Genomic DNA, 20,356 nt, shown 5'->3' with positions numbered 1-20,356 from the left:
TTTTAATAATTTTACATTTTATTTTTTAATGATTACTGTGCAGGAGCTGGAGTCTAAAGTAAATATTATCCTACTCGAAATCACCTATCGATAATCTAGTGGACTCCCTAGATGAAACTTAAAGTAAAATTAAGTGAGTATAACTTTGCAACTCACTTTTAGTTATTTTATTTTATTTGTCCGGTGTAAAGTTTATTTTGAATAAAATCACCTATCAGCTATATATTGTAAACAAACTTAACAAAAGTTGTTTTGCTTTAGGCAAAACAACCATTTATTACTATTATAACTATAACTAAAATGTAACCATAGTAATAAACAAATAAATATTTTTAGAACTCAGACTGAAGTTATAAGGTGCTGCGTACCTCCTCCTCCGCTAGGGGGCGGTGTCTGCAGTTCAGTGAAAGTATGTCAGTGGGTTACATGGACATCAGCGGGGCTGAGCAGAGGAGGAGCCGCTGAATTGGGTCACATGGGTTCTCTCTGCCTCTTCAGTCGCTCACCTGGAGCTCCTCCGTGCAGGAGAATCGTGCCGGCGCGGAGCGAAGCACCCGAACCTTAAGTTAGCTGGTTCCGGTTGGCACGGGTCGGATCCTCGCGGCAGACAGAGGCAGAGATCGGTGCTTTTTTTTCTTTTTCTTCCTCTGGTCCGAAAACCTGCCGCTGCGCTCTGCGGAGGTCCTCGCTTCCGCAAACTACCTGTTCGATCCCGGCTTTACAGCAGAAACACGGATTCAGCGGGAGCGCTCGCGGGGAGATGGACCCGAGCAGAGCCGGTGAGTCGGGGGTATGCCCCCCCCCCCCCCCCCCCCCCCCCCCCCGCTGTGTTTATGTCCCCCCCCCCTGCTGTGTTTATGTCAACCTAACTTTGTTGGGGGTGGGGGTGTTGTTAATATAAACCTGGTATGCTACCCTGGGGTTGGGGGGGGCGGCTCACCGCTCACATGGACTGGCCCGCCTAGCCATGTGCTCTTGTGTTTACGCGCACCGTGCGTTCCCGCTGATTGGTCGACGGGGGCGGCGTGACGTAGACGTTGCATAATTCGCTCCCACTAGCAGGTGCGAGCACACGTGAGGCGGCGTACCGCGAGCTGACCTACTTTTCAGAGCTGGCTGGTCTGGAGGGGATTCTGTCCGAAGTAGTGGTATGTTCAGGACGCATAGGAAAATTGGGTTCAAATAAATGAGACTGCAGAATAAGATCAAAAATACATAAATAACACAGTTTTAGAGTCTTTTTTTAGAATATTAACTTAAAGGTTTTGAGCCCACTTCCTTTATTTATTTTTTATGTTTTAATTACAATATAATGGGCCAATTGCATTTTCTTTCCAGCAGAACTTGAACGCATCATCACCGTGTTAACTTTTTTTTTTTTTTTTTTTGAAGGAAGCAGGTTTGCTTCCTGCATTGTTGTCATTGCATTTACTGTGAAGAACCAATGGCTAACGCTAAACTTGCCTTAGTGTATTGGGGTCAGTTGCAGATCATCATCGGAACTGTTGTTGCCTCTGTTTTGCAGAGTAAGACAGAAAATCTACTGAATAACAAGTCTGTGAGGACGCTTTGAGAGAACCGGTGTGGAACGGTGGGATGGGCGTGCAGCCTGTAGACGAAAGGCTTCACACTCAGCCCTGTCAAGCTGACATTATGTAATGACTGTTACCTAACCAGACTGGGACAAAAACCAGGTCAGCCTATGAAGGAACAAGATCTTGGCTGACTGCCTCCCACTGGCTGAAGCTGTTGCCCCCCCCCCCCCCCTTGTTTTTTTTTTAGTTAGTTATGAAGGTTATGTAGGAACAATACGACTGGCTTTATCTTCAGTCAGAACTCACTCTGAGCACCTCCCACAAAAAGGAGAAAAAAGGAAGGGTGGGGGCCTTGCAGCAGAAGAACAATCTGGAATGGATGAATAAATGCAGATTGGCTGACACTCATCACAGCACGGAGGCACTTCACTTCCAGGAAAACTTTCTTTCTCTGGGAAAAAAAAATTCCTTCCAAGATTTTATTTCTGAATTTGGGACATTTTTAAAGGGGGCAAACTGTGGCGTGTTCCTGTAAGCTTAATCCTAAAGATGGACGGTATGGAGGCCGCGTTTAAATTACTACTATAGATAAAAATAGATTTTTTGATTTTCACTACAGTATAGTTAGCTACATATTTTAATTGGATTGATTTCTCAGGGGGCTTCAGAAACAGCTTTTTCATCATTTGTGCAGCTGAAGGTCACCTCGTCTTTTTAGGGGAGTTTTGGATCAATAACATCACTTATTCTGTCAGCAAACGGTTCTATTTGGCTGAAATAATTCAACTGAGCAGCTAATAAATGTACAGACCTCACTGCAGGATTAAATTCTCTGATAGAAATGAAAAAAGGGAAATTAGTTTCAATCGTAAACTTTAAAAACATGGTAGATTGTAAAAAGGTAATTTCGTTGAAAATGAGAAAGGAAAAAATAGAATGCAATAAAAGAATAAGATAAATGCTGAAAAGGGGGAGCACGTAGTTTCTCTCACAATGAACAAAATTATGCGGGGTCACTCCAGAAAATGGCTTTATTCTCCGGTTTGAGGGATTTTTGAATTATGTGGTTCTACGTTTTATACTTTTAACACAAAAACAGAATTGTTGAGCTTGCGTCTCTTCTGGGTGCATATTTGTGGAGGTATGTCCCACGGGGGGGGGGGGCTAGAGGCCATGACATGGTGGAGACACTATGTCTCTCAGCTAGCCATGGAGCACTTTGGGGTTCCTCCGGTGGAACTGGAGGCAGTTTCTGTGGAGATGAATGTCCGGGCATCTTTGGTTCGACTGTGCCCCTCTTATCCTGGCTCCAGATAAGCAGAACTAAGTTGGTTTGTGTGAGGTCTTGTGGTTTTGCTTCTTAGTACAGGAGCATTTACTAGCTGTACCTTTTTAGGTAACGCTCTTGAAACCCCAAACCTGCTGCTTTACTTACTTCTCCTGTCTCTTCATCCTCTTCTCTTCACCACCAGGAGGCGTCATTGCCTACATCAGCTCATCCAGCTCCGCTTCCAGCCCCGAGTCCTGCCACAGCGAATCCTCCAATGGCAGCTACAGGGCATCTTCGCCTTCGCTCCGCGGGTCCTCCCCCACCCCGAGCCGCAGGACCCAGCCGGCCAAGCCCCAGCTGGGTGCCGATGACCAAGACCTTCCTGCTCCTCCTAAAAACAAACGCTCTGCGTCCTCAGGAAAATCCAGCATCACAAGTAAGCAGTCAAAGTGGGCTTGTTGGATATTTACATGGCACATCGCTCCCTGTTTGTGAGCAGTTGCTAGATGGAGGATGATGTGATGCAGACATCCACATGAGGCTGTAATGATGTGTCACCTGACCCCCCCGTTTCTGTGTCCCTCAGAAATTAACGGGCTGGTGCTGCTGTGTAAGGTGTGCGGGGATGTGGCGTCCGGTTTCCACTACGGAGTTCACGCCTGTGAGGGCTGCAAGGTGGGGGCGTGTTTCTGAAGAACACGCACACTCCTGTTCAGGGCGAAGCATGTGTCTTAGTGTGGCGCCGCGGGCGCTTCCTGAGGCTGAGCCCAGTTAGCTGCAGCTGACTTTCATAAAGCTGCATGGATTCCATTCAGAAGACGTCCGACTGTCGCTGCGCCACGGCACGTCAGATCACTGAAGTTGCTGGTCTGTTTGGATCCACAGGGCTTCTTCAGGAGGAGCATTCAGCAGAACATCCAGTACAAGAAGTGCCTTAAGAACGACAGCTGCCCCATCATGAGAGTCAACCGCAACCGATGCCAGCAGTGCCGCTTCAAGAAATGCCTGATGGTGGGAATGTCTAGAGACTGTGAGTACCTGAATGTGGCGAAAGTTCTCGGTTATGGAGTTAGGAAGGAGGTCGCATAAAAACACACCTGCTGTGACCACAGAGGTTTTGTCAGCGAGGTTTAGGTCAGAGTTTAGCCGACTCATAACATCTATGTCTCCAGCTGTCCGCTTCGGTCGCATCCCGAAGCGGGAGAAGCAGCGCATGCTCCTGGAGATGCAGAGCGCCATGGACAACATGATGAATGACAGCCGCTTGCAGAATCAGCCGCAAGGCCCGCCGCTGCCACCCGTCGCCAAACGGCTGCCGCCCGTCGCCAAACCGCTGCTGGCCAGCGCCACCAAACCCGTTTTTGAGGAGACCGGCCCCGCCCATTCTACCTCTTCTTCACCACGCTCCAGCCAGTCAGAATCGAGCTCCGACCCCGAGCCTGCTGTCTCCGTGGAAACCAGCTCTGCCTCACCCAGCATGTCAGACAGCAGCGAGGAGGAAGTGATCGGCACGGTGACCAGAGCCCACCAGGAGACCTTTATGTACAACCAGGAGCAGAGCAGCCTGCTGCCAGAGGCCCCTCCCCACCAGCTGACGGAGGAGGGGCTGCGAGCCTGGAACCGCCAGAACAACATGGCAACAGCGGCCGCCCACAGCTCGGCCTCCGGTTTTCCTCGAGACATAAAGGAGAGCACCGCCAGGCAGTGCCCATTCAAACTGTCCTCAGGTGCCCCCATTACTCCCTGTCAGGGCTTCAAGCACGGAGCTGTCCAAGCCCAGCCCACTTACACCTGTGCCCCTGGAGTCCAGCAGGAGTGGAGCAGTGGCAACAGGATGTACCTAGTAAGATTCACAGCAAAGACTTGTTTAACTAGTTTCTTTTCAGCAGACTCGTTTTGTCTTCCCATCAAAGCCTGAGTCGTCCTGAGCTGTGATTGGCTGTCTGTCCTCAGGTTTGTCCAATGAACATATCTCCTCACGTGAGTCTGCACAAGACTGGCAACGAGGTGTGGGAGGAGTTCTCCCACTGCTTCACGCCCGCCGTAAGGGAAGTGGTGGAGTTCGCCAAGAAGATCCCCGGCTTCAGGGACCTGTCGCAGCACGACCAAGTCAGCCTGCTGAAGGCGGGCACCTTTGAGGTGTGCTGTTACACGCTTGAGCATCCACCCCCCTCACAGCTGTCCACTCCCACACACGCTTACGCACACCGTCACATGCTTGCTCTTTTATAAACTCTTCCATGTTCAGACACTCTCTTGCATGCTCGTACACTACGTTGCATGTTCTTACATCTTCACACGCCATTGTGCAAAAAAGCATGTGAAAATGTAAGAACGTGTATGTAAGAGTGTAACCAAGCATGTAAAGCAACGTTCACATCGCCCTGGGGAGCGTGTTCAAGATAAACACACGTAAATGTGCGTTTTAGGCTTCTACGTTCAAATGTCCTGCGTTGATTCGTAGTTTGACGCGTTTTAAAGGTCAGTTTTTGGGCTTTACGCACCAAACGTGCGTCCATCGAACGCACGTTTAAAGTTAAAGCAGGTCAATCTTTGAGCAGTCAGGGACTCGGATTTGGTAACGGCACATGGGTAGCGCCCGCTTTCATTCAAGTAAGTACCAACCGTTTGACAATTGATCGTGGAGGAGAACATAATAAATGCGGTTTGTGTCCTGCAGGAATTATGACACTGTGTGAATTCCCTCACTACGCACTATATGGTGTGTTCGCCATTCTGTAGCGCTGTGCGAATCGACAATTCCATGTGCCCGAGAATTTTCCCAGAAGTCTCTGTGAAAAACCAGTGTGCATCGATGCTCAGTAGATTGGCAAATATAGACCACAATGCATTGCGTTTGAACAATTCATTGCCACGAAAATGTATTTAAATGTATTTTTTAAACAAAATAACGTTTTCATCTTTAGAAGACAGTGGCTTCATAAATGATTGTTGCAAAGTGCTCATATAATTAGATTTTCATTTCGTGAAATCGATAACGTCATTGTCACCGTAGTGAGCATGGTGTCTGAATTGCTTTTAAAATCCCGGGCACTACATAGTCCCCCGCTATATCGTTTTTTAGTAGTTAGGGGTTAGGGTGGGAATTCGGACACAGCCCAAGTCTTTTGTTTATCGGAATAGAGCTGTGAAAAAAAAAAAAGCCTGGAGCGAGACACGTGAGATTTGCTCAAATTCCACATCTTGCACCAACTGTATGAGCTGGACAAGAGGTATTAAATAGAAGAAAAGAAAAAAAAAAAAGAAACCCCTCACCATGAGCTAAATGCGCGTTCAAGAATGAGCGTCACATGACCTCAGAGGAGGCGAAAGCATGCAAGGTAGGGTTCATTCAGACTTTGACACTCTTTCTCACTTCCTCCCATCCTATGAATGCTGTTAACAGGCTGCACACTTCACAGTCCCTTTGAGGCTGAGACATTTTTGTCCTGCAGGTATTGGTGGTTCGCTTCGCCTCGCTTTTTAACGTCAAAGACCGCACGGTCACCTTCCTGGGAGGGAAGAAGTACAGAGTGGAGACGCTGAAGGCCATGGGTTCTGGATACCTCCTCAACTCCATGTTTGACTTCAGCGAGAAGCTCATGAATTTGGGCCTCAGCGAGGAAGAGATGAGCCTCTTCACCGCCGTGGTTCTGGTTTCTGCAGGTAGGTTGTTGATGGTGACAGTCTCTGTTTTGGGAAAAATTCCACATTTGATGGATCATTTGAACCTTTTTGATGCTTGTGATGTTTTACTTTCTCATTCAGTTTTTTTCTTTTTAAAGGCTGCTATAACTTGTTTTCTACAATTAGAAACTAAAATTCAACACTATCGTCAAACAGGACCAGATTTTAGTGTGGATCATCTGTACTGGGAGGAACTTTTAGGGGACAGCATGTGTTTTTGACTGACCTGTGCTGCCCACTGTGACCCCCCCCATCCTCATTGGTCTGACCGCTCTGTTCTCCTCTCAGACCGCTCGGGCCTTGAGAATGTGAACTCTGTGGAGGCGCTGCAGGAGACGCTGATCCGAGCGCTGCGCAGCCTCATCACCAGGAACCACCCCAACGAGTCGGCCATCTTTACCAAGCTGCTGCTAAAACTGCCCGACCTGCGCTCGCTCAACAACGTGCACTCCGAGCAGCTGCTGGCCTTCAAGGTGCACTCGTGAAGGCTCCCGTCAGACCAGAACCAAACAGACCTTTGAAGCACCATCGCCCCCACATTTACAGCCCTTTCTAACCCCCCCTCCCGGGAGGGGCGGGGCGGAGCATTCCTGAACTGCAGGGCGAGGTGATATGTAGCAGCTGTACAAATGTTAGAAGCACTTTTCTGTGGATTGTTGTCATTCAGTGCAATATGTGACACTTTTTTTTTTTTTTTTATTGGAGCTGCAGGAAAATGTATGTGGGGGGGTAGATGAATGTGTTCATGCGTCATCTTATCTTTTCCTTTTTTTTGCAAATTTACCACAGTGTCACGCTCTGGCCCAGGCGTCAGCTACCCCCTCCTCCCAGCTTAAAGAGAGCTGTACATAGAGCAGCTGAGTCACTGCTGTGAATACGTTTACATATGGTTGTAATTTCTGAGGATAAGCTGTGTTATGGTGAGAGTCCAGCATGAACGTCCAGAGCTTCTGTGTTTCTGTGAAACGACTGCAGCCGTTCCACACTCATGCAGCAAAATATAGACTCATTCCTTTGAGAAATGTATCAATAAAAACTGTTATGACTTTAGTTATTGTCTCTGAATCCAACACTGCAGCCGGAGTTGCTGCTTTAAATCGCAGTTGGATTATTCTGTGCAATAAAGAAAAACTCCTGTCAAACAATTACTAACCTGCGGCAAAACCCTTTTTGCATAAAAATATGAATCCATCTGCATTTTATTGATTCAAATAAGAATCTCAATGAGGTTATGCACATTAAATAAATGTAATGAAGGTTAAAAAAAAAAAGATGGGGCTCTGCTTTAATGAATTAAACAGACTGCAGCCCTAAAAAATGGCCTGTAAACTATTTCAAAAAGGAAACATTTTAGGAACGTCAGTCAAGTACAGAAAAAAATGTGCATTAGATACGTCAGTAATACTTGGCGATTAGGCTCTGGGCTGGAGGGGGAATGGCAAACCATATAGAATGCAGAAAATGAATCATTTATCGGCAAAAAAAAAACGATTGGGATTGCCTAAGAAGAAAGGCGATCTATTTGTTGGTTCAAAGTTAAAGCCTAGGTGATAATGCTGTGTTGACAACCCAGCATACCTGCAAAAGACCTAGATCTGCAAACTGGTTATCAAGCCTGTTTACTTCTGTATAGCTCTAATATTTAAAGCAATTGCAATGTCATTTACGTCAGTTACATTAATGATGGCTCCATGAGGAGATTTTATAACAGTGTTCTGTGATTGTCATAGAAGTCCTTAGTTTAGTTCATTTACCTTTTTTTTTTACTTCTAGAGACAAAATATATAAATAAAAAAATACATGATCACCTTACATCGTGTGACAACCAACCCCAAGTGACCGTTTGCTAAACATTTGAGGCTTTAGTTGGTAAGATCTAAATTTAATATCCTAAATTTTGTATATTGTTTTTAAACAAATTGCTATTCTGCACATTTCTAAAATAAAAATACAATCCCCCCTAAAAATCATTATTAAAATTACAAAATGTATTTTAGTGTCATTGCAGAACTGAAATAAAATGTGCTGAAAAATGAGGAGAGAAAATGGATTCAAGTGGTGGATGTCAGTGTCAAGTCAAAGCTCTCTGTTGTGGCTGTAATTAGAAATGCCACAACCAATCCTTTGTTAGGAAGACATGGAGATTTACCTTCAAAGAATAAACTTCATAATACTGTGCAGGCAATATCTGGACCAGCAGATTCCTAATTAAAACGGTGAGTATTGACACAAACCGGCGTAAGGAATAATGCGCTTGGACTGCATGAAGACGATGAAAGCTTCTTCACGCCTGCAGTGAACAAACATGATGGAACGTGGAGGCATAATTTTGTTTATATGCTTGATTGATAAAATGTGTGAGAGTAATAGAAAATGTAACATAATAGAAGTCATAAAATATAAAAGTAATGGGAATAATATTAATTTCTGTTTTGTTTACTGTACTGTTACTCCTGGAATGACCTGTGGCTCTCAACAAAAAAAACACAATGGTAAATACTTATATAGTGCCTTTCTTCCTACAAGGACAAAGTGCTTTACAGTCACACACCCATTCACCCAGTCACGCACACATTCATGTGCTGGTGGTGGCTCTGCTGCCAAACACAGGTGCCTGCCTACCACCAGACGCAAGGTGGGGTTCAGTGTCTTGCCCAAAGACAATTTGACTCATGGGCGTGAAGGGTGGGAATTGAACCTGCAACCTTATGATCATGGGACGACCGCCCTACCGCTGCACCACGGCTGCCCCCAATCCCAACATTTACTTACCTTAACATTCAGTTTGGCTGTATAAAAAAAAAGAAGAAACATATTCAGTCGATTTCTAATTACTTAGTTATTTTAGGTACATTTTGTATTTATAGATGTCATATTCTGAAAGAGAAGCCCAATTTTTGTATTTTAAAGACGATCTTATGCTTTTTTTGTAAATCCCTACAAAAGATAAATAATAAGTAAGCAAAAAACTCTTGAATTGTTTATTGGTTTATCTGAATGTTTCTTTTGATTTTAGTTTGATAATTTTATTTTGTTGCTATTTTTAGTTTGGTACTATATGTTTTTTTTCTTTATTCTGCTGCTCAGCAGCACCAAAAATTGGAATTTTCTCTAGTAAAAAAAACAAAAAACTGTTCTGTTACTCCTGACCTCATGGTGGCAGCAATGTTCTAGCTAATGTAAGGTTAAGGACAAGAACAGCTGAAAAGAATGAGTTCTGCTCAACCCATGTGCTATACTAGGCACTTTAACATTGGGAGTTGGGTCATCTAGACCCCACAAGACCTGATCTGCACTGGTGTCCATGGATTACATGAAATCTTTCCACCTTTATCCACCTTTGCCATGGTAGGGAGAACACGTCAATGTAAGGGTGGGGTCATCTAAGATAGCACAAGGGTTAAAGAGAAAATGTGTGGATCCATGTTTGTTCATTGTTCTACATTGATTAAATCCTAAAAAGGAATAACCATCTGCCACCATCTAACCTTATTTTGTGCATCCTCCTTACTCGCACCAGCCACCCTCATGTGCTCCTTCACTACCTCCATGAACTTTCTCTTTCCTGTAGATCTCCATGCTCAGCATCCTTTTACCAACATCATCTCTGTCCCCTCCTCTAAACATGTCCAAATGATGTCAATCTGCTTCACTTCATTTATCTCCAGAACGCCTAACATGAGCTGTTCCTTCACGGTTTTTCTTCAGTTCTGCTCACTTACACACAGATCTGGCATCTTGCCCAAGTTGACCTTTATTTCTATCTTTTTTTTAACTTGTCCTGTCCAACAGCTAGGCAGGCAGATGAGAGCTGAGGGCCTCTTGTGTTGGACATATTTTACTTTAACAAGAGGGGTTACTTATCTTCAGACAAACCAAAGGTATGTCTGAATAAACCCCTTTTGTAATTGAGGCCAAACTTTATTAATTTCAATCATGTTTGAAAATCTTTGGTGTTGGACCGGACGGAAAAGGAAAGAGGGGAAGAAGAGAGAGGGACGTTAGAGAGAGAGGGGGGGTAGGAGGGTGATAATAGGAGGGGAAGGGGGGTAAGACCATGAAGCAGCATAAAGCAACAAGTTTACTGGTTGTTAATCATTATGGTAAGGTTCAAACGTAGTACAAAAAGGGCGGGGCCTATCCACACACACACTCAAATGTTATAAACACACCTGCTAGCTGCAAAAATGTCCACCTGTCGACATGTACACAAAACAGATAGTGTTCACACGCATACTTATGCCTTAAAACCAACTAGTGTGAAATATTTCAGTCATTCAATCATGCAAACTGTTAGTGCAAAGGTGAGCTAACACCTGTGCTCAGGTGAGTGTTTATGTTCTTCTAAAATGGATGGTGGAACGTGACAAGAAGGAGGGAGAGTGCCCAGCCATCCCCACCCCAAGACCCCCACCGCAGCAGCAGCGGCAGCAGAAATCCCCCCAACGCCACACGGGAACCGGCAGGGAACAACCGCCGCCCGGGCGACCAAGCCCGCCACCCAGGCCAGGGCCAGCAGGACCGCCGCAAGGCCCCCAGAGCCAGAGAGCAGGGAGGCACGGAGGGAAAGACAGCGCCGCCCCAGCCCAACCAGGAGAGCAGCCCCCCCGCCGCGCCGGGAGCGGCCAACGCAGGGCCCCACCGGAGAAGGACGCCCACAGCCCCAGACGAGCACCCCACCACCACCCAGGAGTTCCGGGCATCCCCCCGCCCCCACCCCAGGTACGAGCCAGGACCCCCCAAGGGAGACCCGCTCCGCACTCCAGGCAGCCATCCGCCCGGCCCACGGTTGGTCCAGGGAGGAGCAAGGCAGGGGCCGCCGCCCCCGCCCAGGAAGGGGAACCCAGGGGAAAAAAGAGGGCCCACAAGGGGTGTTATAAATACGGCCCGACCAGGCTCGGCCATGTTGAAAGTTTGGCGGGGCCCAGCGCTCAGGGGCAAGGACCAGGACCCACCCCACAGGGACACGAACACCCCCGGCTCAGGTGTAATATGAACCCCCCCCACCGTGCGGAGAGAGCACCGCCGGGCCCAGGGAGCCAGCACCCAAGGGACACGGCCGCCATCGCCAAGGGGCCCGCACCCCCCACCAGGGAAGGGGTAGGGGACAGATGGACCCAGGTCCCACCTTCCTTGCAAAATGTGTGTGCGTGTATGTGTGTTTGAAAGGGTGTAAGTGTGCATGTGTGTGTTTATGTTGGAATGTATATGTTGAAGGGGGAGGGGTGTGTGTACTAAGGGGGGTGCAGTTAAAATTGGCGAGTAGGGCACTAAGGGGACATCTCCTGATTACTCACAGTGATGTCCCCTCACCCTCCCCACCAAGGGGCCCTAAATGTCTAAGGTGCGGTTAAAATTGGCGGGTAGGGTGCCAGGAGGACATCTGCTGCTTGCTGGCAGTGATGTCCAAGCACCCCCCCTACCAAGGACCCTACATGTCTCAGGTGCAAATAAAACCGAAAGAGGGGGGGCCCACTCCATACGGCAACCATAGGAGGGGGGCCACTGCCAAGTAGCCCCCCCCCCCCAAGGCGCATCGCAGGCTAGACCCCCCCCCTCACCCTAATATGAGGTTTTATGAGGAAGGGGGTAAGTTGGGGACAGCTGGTAGACTGTCCCCCGGTGGTCAAACAGCTGTCCCCCAGCCCCCCCCCCCCCCCCCCCCCCCAGCAAAGGGGCCAGGGCCACTCAGCCTAGGGGCCCCCCCCTTGGAGGCGCCGACACCCCAGGCCCAGCACCAGAGAGAGAGGAGCCAGAAAGCATCGCCCCCCCCGGAGCAAGCCCAGGCCCCCACCCCCAAACGCCGGCCCTAGAAGAGCTCTGGTCAGGCCTCGACGGGACCGAGGCAGCCAACCGGCCGGGGAAACCGCCGATGGCCTCAGCGGAGACCCCGACCCGTCAACCCCCCCTGCCCCGTACCAATAGTGCCCCCCTCCCTCCCCCAGAATGCCCCCCCACAGGACAGGGCCGACAAGACCCCCCCCCCACCCCACCCCAGACCCCGCAGCCGAAGCGGATGACACCCAGAGCGACCGGGGGCCCCAACAGGGTTGTCCCGTCCCGCCCCAGAGCCAGGGAAGGGCCGATCCCAGCCCCAGGTGTAGATGGACAGCCCATCCGGCGCCGCTGGGCCCCCCCGAGCAGGGCCCCCCGCCAACCCCCCCAGCACAGGCAAAGGGACCACCCCCCCAAGCCAAGCCAGACCACCACCCCATCCCCCCACCACGCACCCCCACACCCAAGCCCAGAGGACAACGCAGCACCCCAGCCCGCCCCACCCAGGCGCCGGACCCGACCCCCCGACCAACAGAGCCCCCACCACCCCCCGCCAGGCACCGGAGGCCCCGACCCCCACCCCGGCCCACGGCAGAAGGGCAAGGAGCAACGACGACCAGGCCCCCCCACCCCCTAAGTCATGGAGTTAGCTATGGGAGACCAGAGAGACCGAATTCTTTCAAAGTTACTTGAACCTTGGGCTGACATTTTTTCCAAGCTGATATGATCAAGCAACAGATTTCTGTGTTGACTTATATTTATATTTTTCTTGCTTTTCCAATTTATTAAAATAGTTTTTTTAGCAATGCAAAGAGTTATGAAAATGATAGATGCTAATCCTCCTTCTACATCGATGGCACTCATGTCACCAAGCACACAAAGTGACGGTGAAGCTGTGATTGAAACCTTAAGCCAGACTGATAGATCGGCACATACCTGCTGCCAGAGAGCCTGGACAGGCGTGCAGAACCACAGTGCGTGCATGTAATTGTCGGGTAGATTACCGTCACAGTGCTGACAAATGTCTGAGTTGCTGAGACCCATCTTGAACATCCTCTGTCCAGTATAGTAAATTCTGTGAAGTGTTTTGAAATGGATTAGCTGCAGATTTGGACTTTTTGTCAGTTTAAAGGTGTTTAGACAAAGTTCTGACCAAAAGCTTTCATCTGTGCTGATGCTCAAATCCGCATCCCATTTTGTTGTCGGAAGTGAAATATTATTATCTAAATTACATAAAAGTTTGTATATTTTGGAGAGAGTTTTATTCATTGAGAAATTGATCAGAGTGGTAACTACATCTGGTAGCTTTAAATCGTTGTCTCTGTATTTAAACTTTTTAGTAATAATTGATTTAAGTTGCTGATATTCCAAGAAGTTATTTATTCCATGTTTGTCTTGAAGTTCCTGGGGAGTTATGAATCTTCTATCAATAATTATGTGCTCTAGTTGTTTTATGCCCCCTGCTGTTGACCTTTATTTCTCATTTATCCAGAGCAAGCCTCCGTCTCTCTGGATCTTCACTGGATCTCACCACAGATCACAATGCCATCTGCAAACATCACAGGCAACAAAGTTTGAGACAAACTCCAGGTCCTCTCCATGGGTCTTCTCTCCTGCAAAACAAAAGCTGACTTTGACCTCAGTGTTGCATCATCAAAAATGAGGACTGAGGCTGTTTCTGAAAAATGGTGGAATCTAAACGACCGCTTCTGTTTAACGCTGATCACCATTTTTTCCACCAAATTTGCGTATTTTCTAACATTTGGACTTTGCTATTACATGTTATAATTGATATTATTTACCTTATTTTCTTTTTTCTCCCTGCTGCTCCAACTAACTTACTGTTTTATGTTTAAGTTACTATAAACATAATGTACAGTATTTGTCTTCTAACTGTCTTCCAGAGCCCAGCTATTCATGAGAGTTTGCTGGAGTTCTTCTGTCTAATTTTCCATTTAGAATTTGTTTTCCTCTCCACTGTTGCCTTTTTTGTTCACACACACAAAAAAAACTCTTTCATGTCATCTGTTTGCTGGCCTAATACTCTGGATTTAGGATTTTAACATTTTTACTAAATCTAGCTATGCTTACCCTTGTGCTATCTTAGATGGCCCCACCCTTACATTGACGTGTTATTCCTACCATGACAAAGGTGGATAAAGGTGGAAAGATTTCATGTAATCCATGGACACCAGTGAAGATCACAAATCATTGAAGAAAAAAGGTTCAGCACACTGTCTAGTGGGTCTAGATGACCCAACTCCCAAGGTTAAAGTGCCTAGGACAGCACAAGGGGGGTGCCTGTCAGGGCACTAAAAAAACAAACAAAAACGTTTCTAGTTCTGGCTGACGGGTTCTTGCTTCTGCACACATGAACATGCATCTTGGAATATTTGTGTTGGTGAGAATTTTTAGCTGTGATCCAGAAGAACTGACTCTTTTCTGACTTTTTACTGGAGATTTAACCAATTGGAACCATGTTCAAAGAATATTTGCATATTTTAGGGCATTCAAAGACACTTTAAAAACAATTATTACTGTGCCTCTTCAGGGGAGCCGGTTTAGCTCGTGCTGGTTTGCGGCGCCTTCCGTTCGTGAAACCAGGGTTCGACTCCGGGCTGCTCCCTGTTCCCTTCTCTACCTCTGCCGGTTCCAAGCCCGGCTTGAGAAGGTTGCATCAGGAAGGGCATCCGGCGTAAAACATTGCCAAATCTACCATGCGACTTGTTCGCTGTGGCGACCCCTGATGGGAGAAGCCGAAAGTGGAAGGTTATTACTGTGCCTCTTCAGAGGAATCACCAAATACTAGAGCAGGTTCAAAACCTAAACCCTATATTCAGTAAGACAAAGCCTTTAAAAATAGCTAAATGTGCGTCAGAAAAAGGATTGAAAGTAGAGCTTGAATAAATTTGTATTTCACTCAGTGGAAACAAACAGAGAAGTCCAAAGAAGCAAAAATTCCAAAAGAATCCTAAATAATGACCGAAATATCACCAGGATTTTCTTTAAAGGATCTTTATTTACATCAGCTGCAGTCTATCATGTGCATTTACAGTTTCCTGTGGAAATGACTGCATTCCCTCCTGTGTTTCAGTATGTGATGAGCTGAACAGGGATACATTTAGACACACTGAGAGACAATCTGTGGGTCTTCTGCTGCTGCTTATGTGCGACAGAAACGTTGTCCCAAAAGAAGTTTGTGCAGACAGTCCATTAGTGCCTTTAAAAAAACAAACGTTTTCGTAAATTGACATGATTTTCCGAGAATTCATTTTCATAAAACCAAAACCACATCTTTGTTGAGCTGCATGCATCTGTAAAATAAGTCTGCAGTATGAAAATATACATCCTGTTTCCTCTGTAAGAGTTTTCTATGGTGCAGGTCTTCTGGTTGGTTTGTAACTGAGTCATCAAAAGAGGAACAATAGGTGAGAGAGAACAGTGAACTGCCCAAAACCACATTCTGGACCAACAGGCGATGCCGACCACGTCTGTTGGGTTTTAGTGAATTGCTGCTGCCCACAATACCAAGAAAAAAACAAAAAACTTTTCTTAACTGTATTGCTTTTGTCAAACTTGCTGGTAGAGATGTTACTGAATCAAAGCGACATTAGAATAAAAATCCGTCTTTTTTCCCCCAACTGTATTCCATCAGTTTTTCCTTTCTCATGCATGACTTTGTCTGTGTTTTTAAAGCCCCTCCCATAATCCACCACAATAAGAGTCTTTACATTCCAGAAATAGTTAGAATAGGACATTAATGGAAAGTATTTGGATTTTTTTTAAACCAAACTAAGTCCACCTCTGTTTTTAAAAAAAATATTTTTTTCATAATAATCTAACCTAGACCAGAATCGGCTAAAAACATTTAATCTCATGCAAGGCTGTCAACAGATCTAGCTTTCACTCTCCATGCTTTTGGTGCAAAATGCTGCAATTATCAGGAAGTTTTAACAGGAATTCTATTCCTTGCTTCAGTCAATCTAAGAATTCATTTTAAGTCGCTGGATCAAAACTTCTTTTTAACGCCTTTTTAAGGGTGGTTGGAATCAGTATTGGTTCTCACAAAGGAGCTAAGGACTCTTATTTAAAAGAACATTCAGTATATTTGTAGCCTTTATTTTGGATTCCTTTCATCTTCATTTTTGCCCTGTGACAGGCTTGGGACTTGTCCAGAGTGAACCCCGCCTTCGCCCACCAGTGACCCCAACAGGGATAAAGCGGGTTAAAAAATGGATAGATGGATAATCTTCATTGTTTTATTTTAATTTGATTGGTCCAATTTTTATTCATATATCTGTGTTTGGTTTTCCAAGTATTCCTAGGTAAAAGCACTTTGTCATTTTATCTCTGAACAGTACTATAAAATAAGGGTAAGGCTACTTTTAATTTGAAAAGGTAATGCTGGGTTTATTAATGTTTTTTTCCTTCTCTTTGCAAAAAAGGATAATGATGGCATTTTGGGATTATTATCATATCTTTCTATTATTGACATCAGTCCAGTCAGCTGTTTTATAGTTCTCCAGGTTGTTTGCTACATCATATTTTCTTAATATTCATCTAGATCTACTGCACTTTCTGTTTTCCAGCTGCTATACAGGTAGACGAGCAGTTGGCTGCTAACTGAAGGGTCAGTTTGACTCTTTGTTACCCCAGTCACATGTTAAAGCATCCGATAGCTGCCTGGAGTGAGTCAGATTAGATTAAAGTTAAGTTAGTATCAGTCCGTAAATGAGTGTGTTTATGTGAGCAATGTGCTTAGATAGGTAGAAAAGTGCTAAACATGTGCAAACCATTTACCAATTACAACTAGCTCGCTGAAGAAGGTATGTTCGGCCCATCAGAACCACCTGATCAAGGTAACGTGTGTAGAGCAGGTACACAGCTGGAAAACATGAAGGTTTGGTAGATCATCAGGATCAGCTGTACGGGTGAACCACAGGTTAAGGTGGTATAAAGTTTCATGTCTTTCTGCTGCACCCAAACAGACTGATTTGAAATAAACCCACTACTTATGAATCCAAAGAAGAGCTCAAAACACAGTATTATTTCATTCTAGTTTGGACCTCTGTAAATAAGCAGGTTGGGTTTGGGGAGTCACTGATTTATCAACATTAGAACCGAGCCAAATCAACAAAAGTGGTGGCAACAACTGCAGTTACATTTACATAACGTTTGTGCCACTGGTGTCAGCAGTGGGATCTCACAATGCCCCTCTGGTCTGACCAACACTAATGATCATAGTATAAGGTGAACATTAATCACCTACAATTTTGTAAATATGAGGAGGACTTCCTGTAATATTAAGACAACTTGATGCTTAAAACATATCTGGGTCCAGCAAATCAGATCTTGATTGCTCTGTTGTTGTTTCTAGATCCCAGAACTGTTAAAACAAAGGAATTCTATTACATACAATGTAATTTTCTATCTCTAGTCTGTAAAAGTGAAAAATCGTTTTCTAACAACATTTTCTTTCAGCGTAGTCTGGCTTTGGCAGCGGTCATGTTCTCTCCCCCTCTGATTGTCTGTGCATTTGCTTGAGTCTGCAAGGTGTGCAAGTGCTCTTTAGGTTAAAGTCATTTAAACACCGAAGCAAGTCTATTGCTTTTTTTTAAAAAGGCATCACTTCACGGAAATGAGGAGAAAAGTCACAAACTGCTTTGAGGAGGTGCGTCAAGCTTTGGAAAAAAAAAAGCGACGAATGAAAAAGACGTGGACACACCAGGAGCGGCTGAAGATCAGCATCTCGCAGGCCCTCATCTGTGACCTGCCGACAGAGAGAGAGAGCCAGCATCCACCAGCGGCTCACAGTGATGGGGTCTCATCGATGACCTGTGTGTGCCCCCACTTTGAATGCATAAACAGAATGAACTTCCCATAGCACCAGGACTTAAAGTGACAGGACTGTAGAAGGTGAGTGCAAAAGCAGAACTCATGACCTCACCATGAGGAAAGTTCACTGATAAGGGAACAAACTGGCTTAGAAAAAAAAAAGAGTTTGCACAATTGCCACTTCCTGCCCTGAGAGCTGTTTTGTGCTTGTCCTTTCCCTGACTGTGCGCCCCTGTTTTACTGTTGTTTCAATCCCTGTGAATCTTTACCATTAAAACTCAGTTTTTCTGTGCCGTCACGATCTCTCTGTGACAATCAGGTGAGCAAACGTATGAAAAAAAAAAGATAAACTTAAGAAATCCACACATTCCAGGAGTTAATAACTGTTTTCTTCAAAGAAAAAAAAAATTGTTCAAGTGTAACAGCAGCTGTTGTGTTTCAAAAAACATAAACCTGAACTTGAGATCTCACTCAGATTCAGTGAGCTCTGCAACCTGAGAACTTTCTCATTCTGGAACAGTGAACAGACATCTGGGAAGGTGCTGATGTGTAGAACAATCTGCAACAGAACTTTGTGAAAGCAGAAAATGCATTCTTTTCTTCTTCTTCTTCCCGATTTGTCAACTCTCGAAGAAATTCTCTTCACATTCAGGCAACAAAAGCTTTGGTTTACCCTTTATCTGTCTTTCAGGCGCCACAGTCACAGCTCCAGCTTGCATTTTCCCTAATTGTATTTCAGAATGAACAGCAGGTAAACACATTAGGGTGGATTCAGCGTTTGTAAATCTGTATCGTCTGTCTGCCATCCTTCACAGCTTTCATTTCAAACGATCTCATCAAAGCTAACATGTTTGCGTTTCATTTAAGGCAGCAGCCATCCTGACAGGTTTGGTCCAGGTCTGATCCAGAGCTGGTTTCATCTGAAGGTCCTCTTAGTTTGGCAGGCGTGAAAGCTCGGCTGAACTCTACTGAGAACCAGGGTTCCCAGGAAACAGACCTTTACGCTGAAGTGAACCTCAGCGTGGAACCTTCCACGGACCAAAGAGAGGACGAGCATCAAAGGGAGGAAATGACGTAAACATGTTCGGGTTCGTTGAACTTTCCCCGAAAAAGAATCCGATTTAATCGTCAGTCGTGTAAAGTTGAGCTGCATCTTAATCAGAGTTCGCCAGACTTCTCCTGCAAAATTCTATTTTTTCTGAAACTTCCAAACGCGACATCTCCTCTACCTGGACGAGTTTATGATCTTCGGGTGTGGAGCTGCTAATGGGTGTGCTCACAGTGTGATAGCAAAGTACCAAACATCCTGGAGGGAACAAACTGAGACAGGTCGGATAAGCAGAGAAGCGAACTAGGCGTCTTGTAGTGCATCGTCCCGTTTTTAAGAGAAGAAACATTTTTGTGGTTTGTCACCAGAGAACAAGCGTTGATTAGATCAGCACTTTGTCAACAAATCTAAGAGCAAGTCATGAAATAAAAGAAAAGCTAGGGGCTCCTCACATGATCTGTGAGGAATGTCAGAGCTGGACCGTAGCGTGACCCCTAAACTACGGAATGAAGGGACACTCAGTTCATTGAGATGTGCAGCTTGCTGGCTCCGCCCCGGAGACCGTCAGGGTGCCCAGGACCTCGACACACACATACGAGAATGCGCACACGCCCATGGGTCAGTCCTCAAAGACCTCCAGGAAAAGTGGGGGGAACAGCTCAGTGGGACACTCCACCTTCAGGTGGAGGAATCGGCTGGCGTGGCAGGCGCCGATCATGCGCAGGTCCGTCACTTTCATTAGCAGCTTAGGCCAGAAGTGCGCCACTTTGTGTTTGCGGTGGTTGATGTAATGTTCAAAGGCGAGCAGGAACTCCTCTTGGCATCGCTCGATCCGGTCCGTGCTGCTCAGGCCCGGACGATCTGAGGATTAAAGGCACAATAAATCATTCTGATTGCAGTTCTGCAACATTGGAATAAATGTTGCGAAATTCATGAAAAACGTAGGAAGGTTCTAGAGGCCCACTCCTAAGACAACTGTGTTTTGGTGTTTTTAACATGTTTTTGTAGCATTTTCTCATAACGGATGACATATATATAAAAGAATATTCAAATAAGACTGCATTTCTGAGTATTTCTTTTTTCAAATCATGATGGATCAGGAGCAGATAGAAGCCGTAATTTTTTTAAAAGCTCCAATTTCTGACGAAGCAAGTAAAATGGGCGGGCCTAAGTCTCCCTGCTCCGCTCCATTATGATGCCTCCCTT

The 20,356-nt window shown here is 45.8% G+C and overlaps 2 protein-coding genes across 7 annotated transcripts in view; one reads left to right on the top strand and one right to left on the bottom strand.

Annotated features, from left to right (window-relative positions):
* Positions 1-451: 451 nt before the first annotated feature.
* LOC101163230 (nuclear receptor subfamily 1 group D member 2) lies at positions 452-7,634 on the top strand. Its single transcript, XM_023959989.1, has 8 exons — positions 452-779; positions 3,008-3,241; positions 3,392-3,480; positions 3,691-3,835; positions 3,978-4,648; positions 4,759-4,944; positions 6,261-6,471; positions 6,781-7,634. The coding sequence occupies exons 1-8, from the start codon at positions 761-763 to the stop codon at positions 6,975-6,977; spliced, it is 1,752 nt and encodes a 583-aa protein (XP_023815757.1). The 5' UTR covers positions 452-760; the 3' UTR covers positions 6,978-7,634.
* Positions 7,635-15,266: 7,632 nt separating this feature from the next.
* thrb (thyroid hormone receptor beta) overlaps positions 15,267-20,356 on the bottom strand; it is a 68,350-nt gene continuing 63,260 nt past the window's right edge. For 5 of the 6 annotated variants that reach the window (XM_020706870.2, XM_011480960.3, XM_011480961.3 and 2 more), the window contains one exon: positions 15,267-20,011. In XM_020706870.2, coding sequence (XP_020562529.1) covers positions 19,770-20,011 — 242 coding nt within the window. In that variant the 3' untranslated portion in view covers positions 15,267-19,769. 6 annotated transcript variants of the gene reach the window in all.

The sequence above is a fragment of the Oryzias latipes genome, chromosome 11, assembly GCF_002234675.1.
Source record: "Oryzias latipes chromosome 11, ASM223467v1".
In the NCBI taxonomy this organism is placed as follows: domain Eukaryota; kingdom Metazoa; phylum Chordata; class Actinopteri; order Beloniformes; family Adrianichthyidae; genus Oryzias; species Oryzias latipes.
This window is presented reverse-complemented; position numbering and strand designations above follow the sequence as displayed.

Bases quoted from the DNA above. Each gene is read 5' to 3' on its own strand.
- LOC101163230 (XM_023959989.1), top strand. The intron at 4,649-4,758 runs GTAAGATTCACA...GTCTGTCCTCAG, and splicing joins GTGGCAACAGGATGTACCTA to GTTTGTCCAATGAACATATC. The intron at 4,945-6,260 runs GTGTGCTGTTAC...TTTGTCCTGCAG, and splicing joins TGAAGGCGGGCACCTTTGAG to GTATTGGTGGTTCGCTTCGC.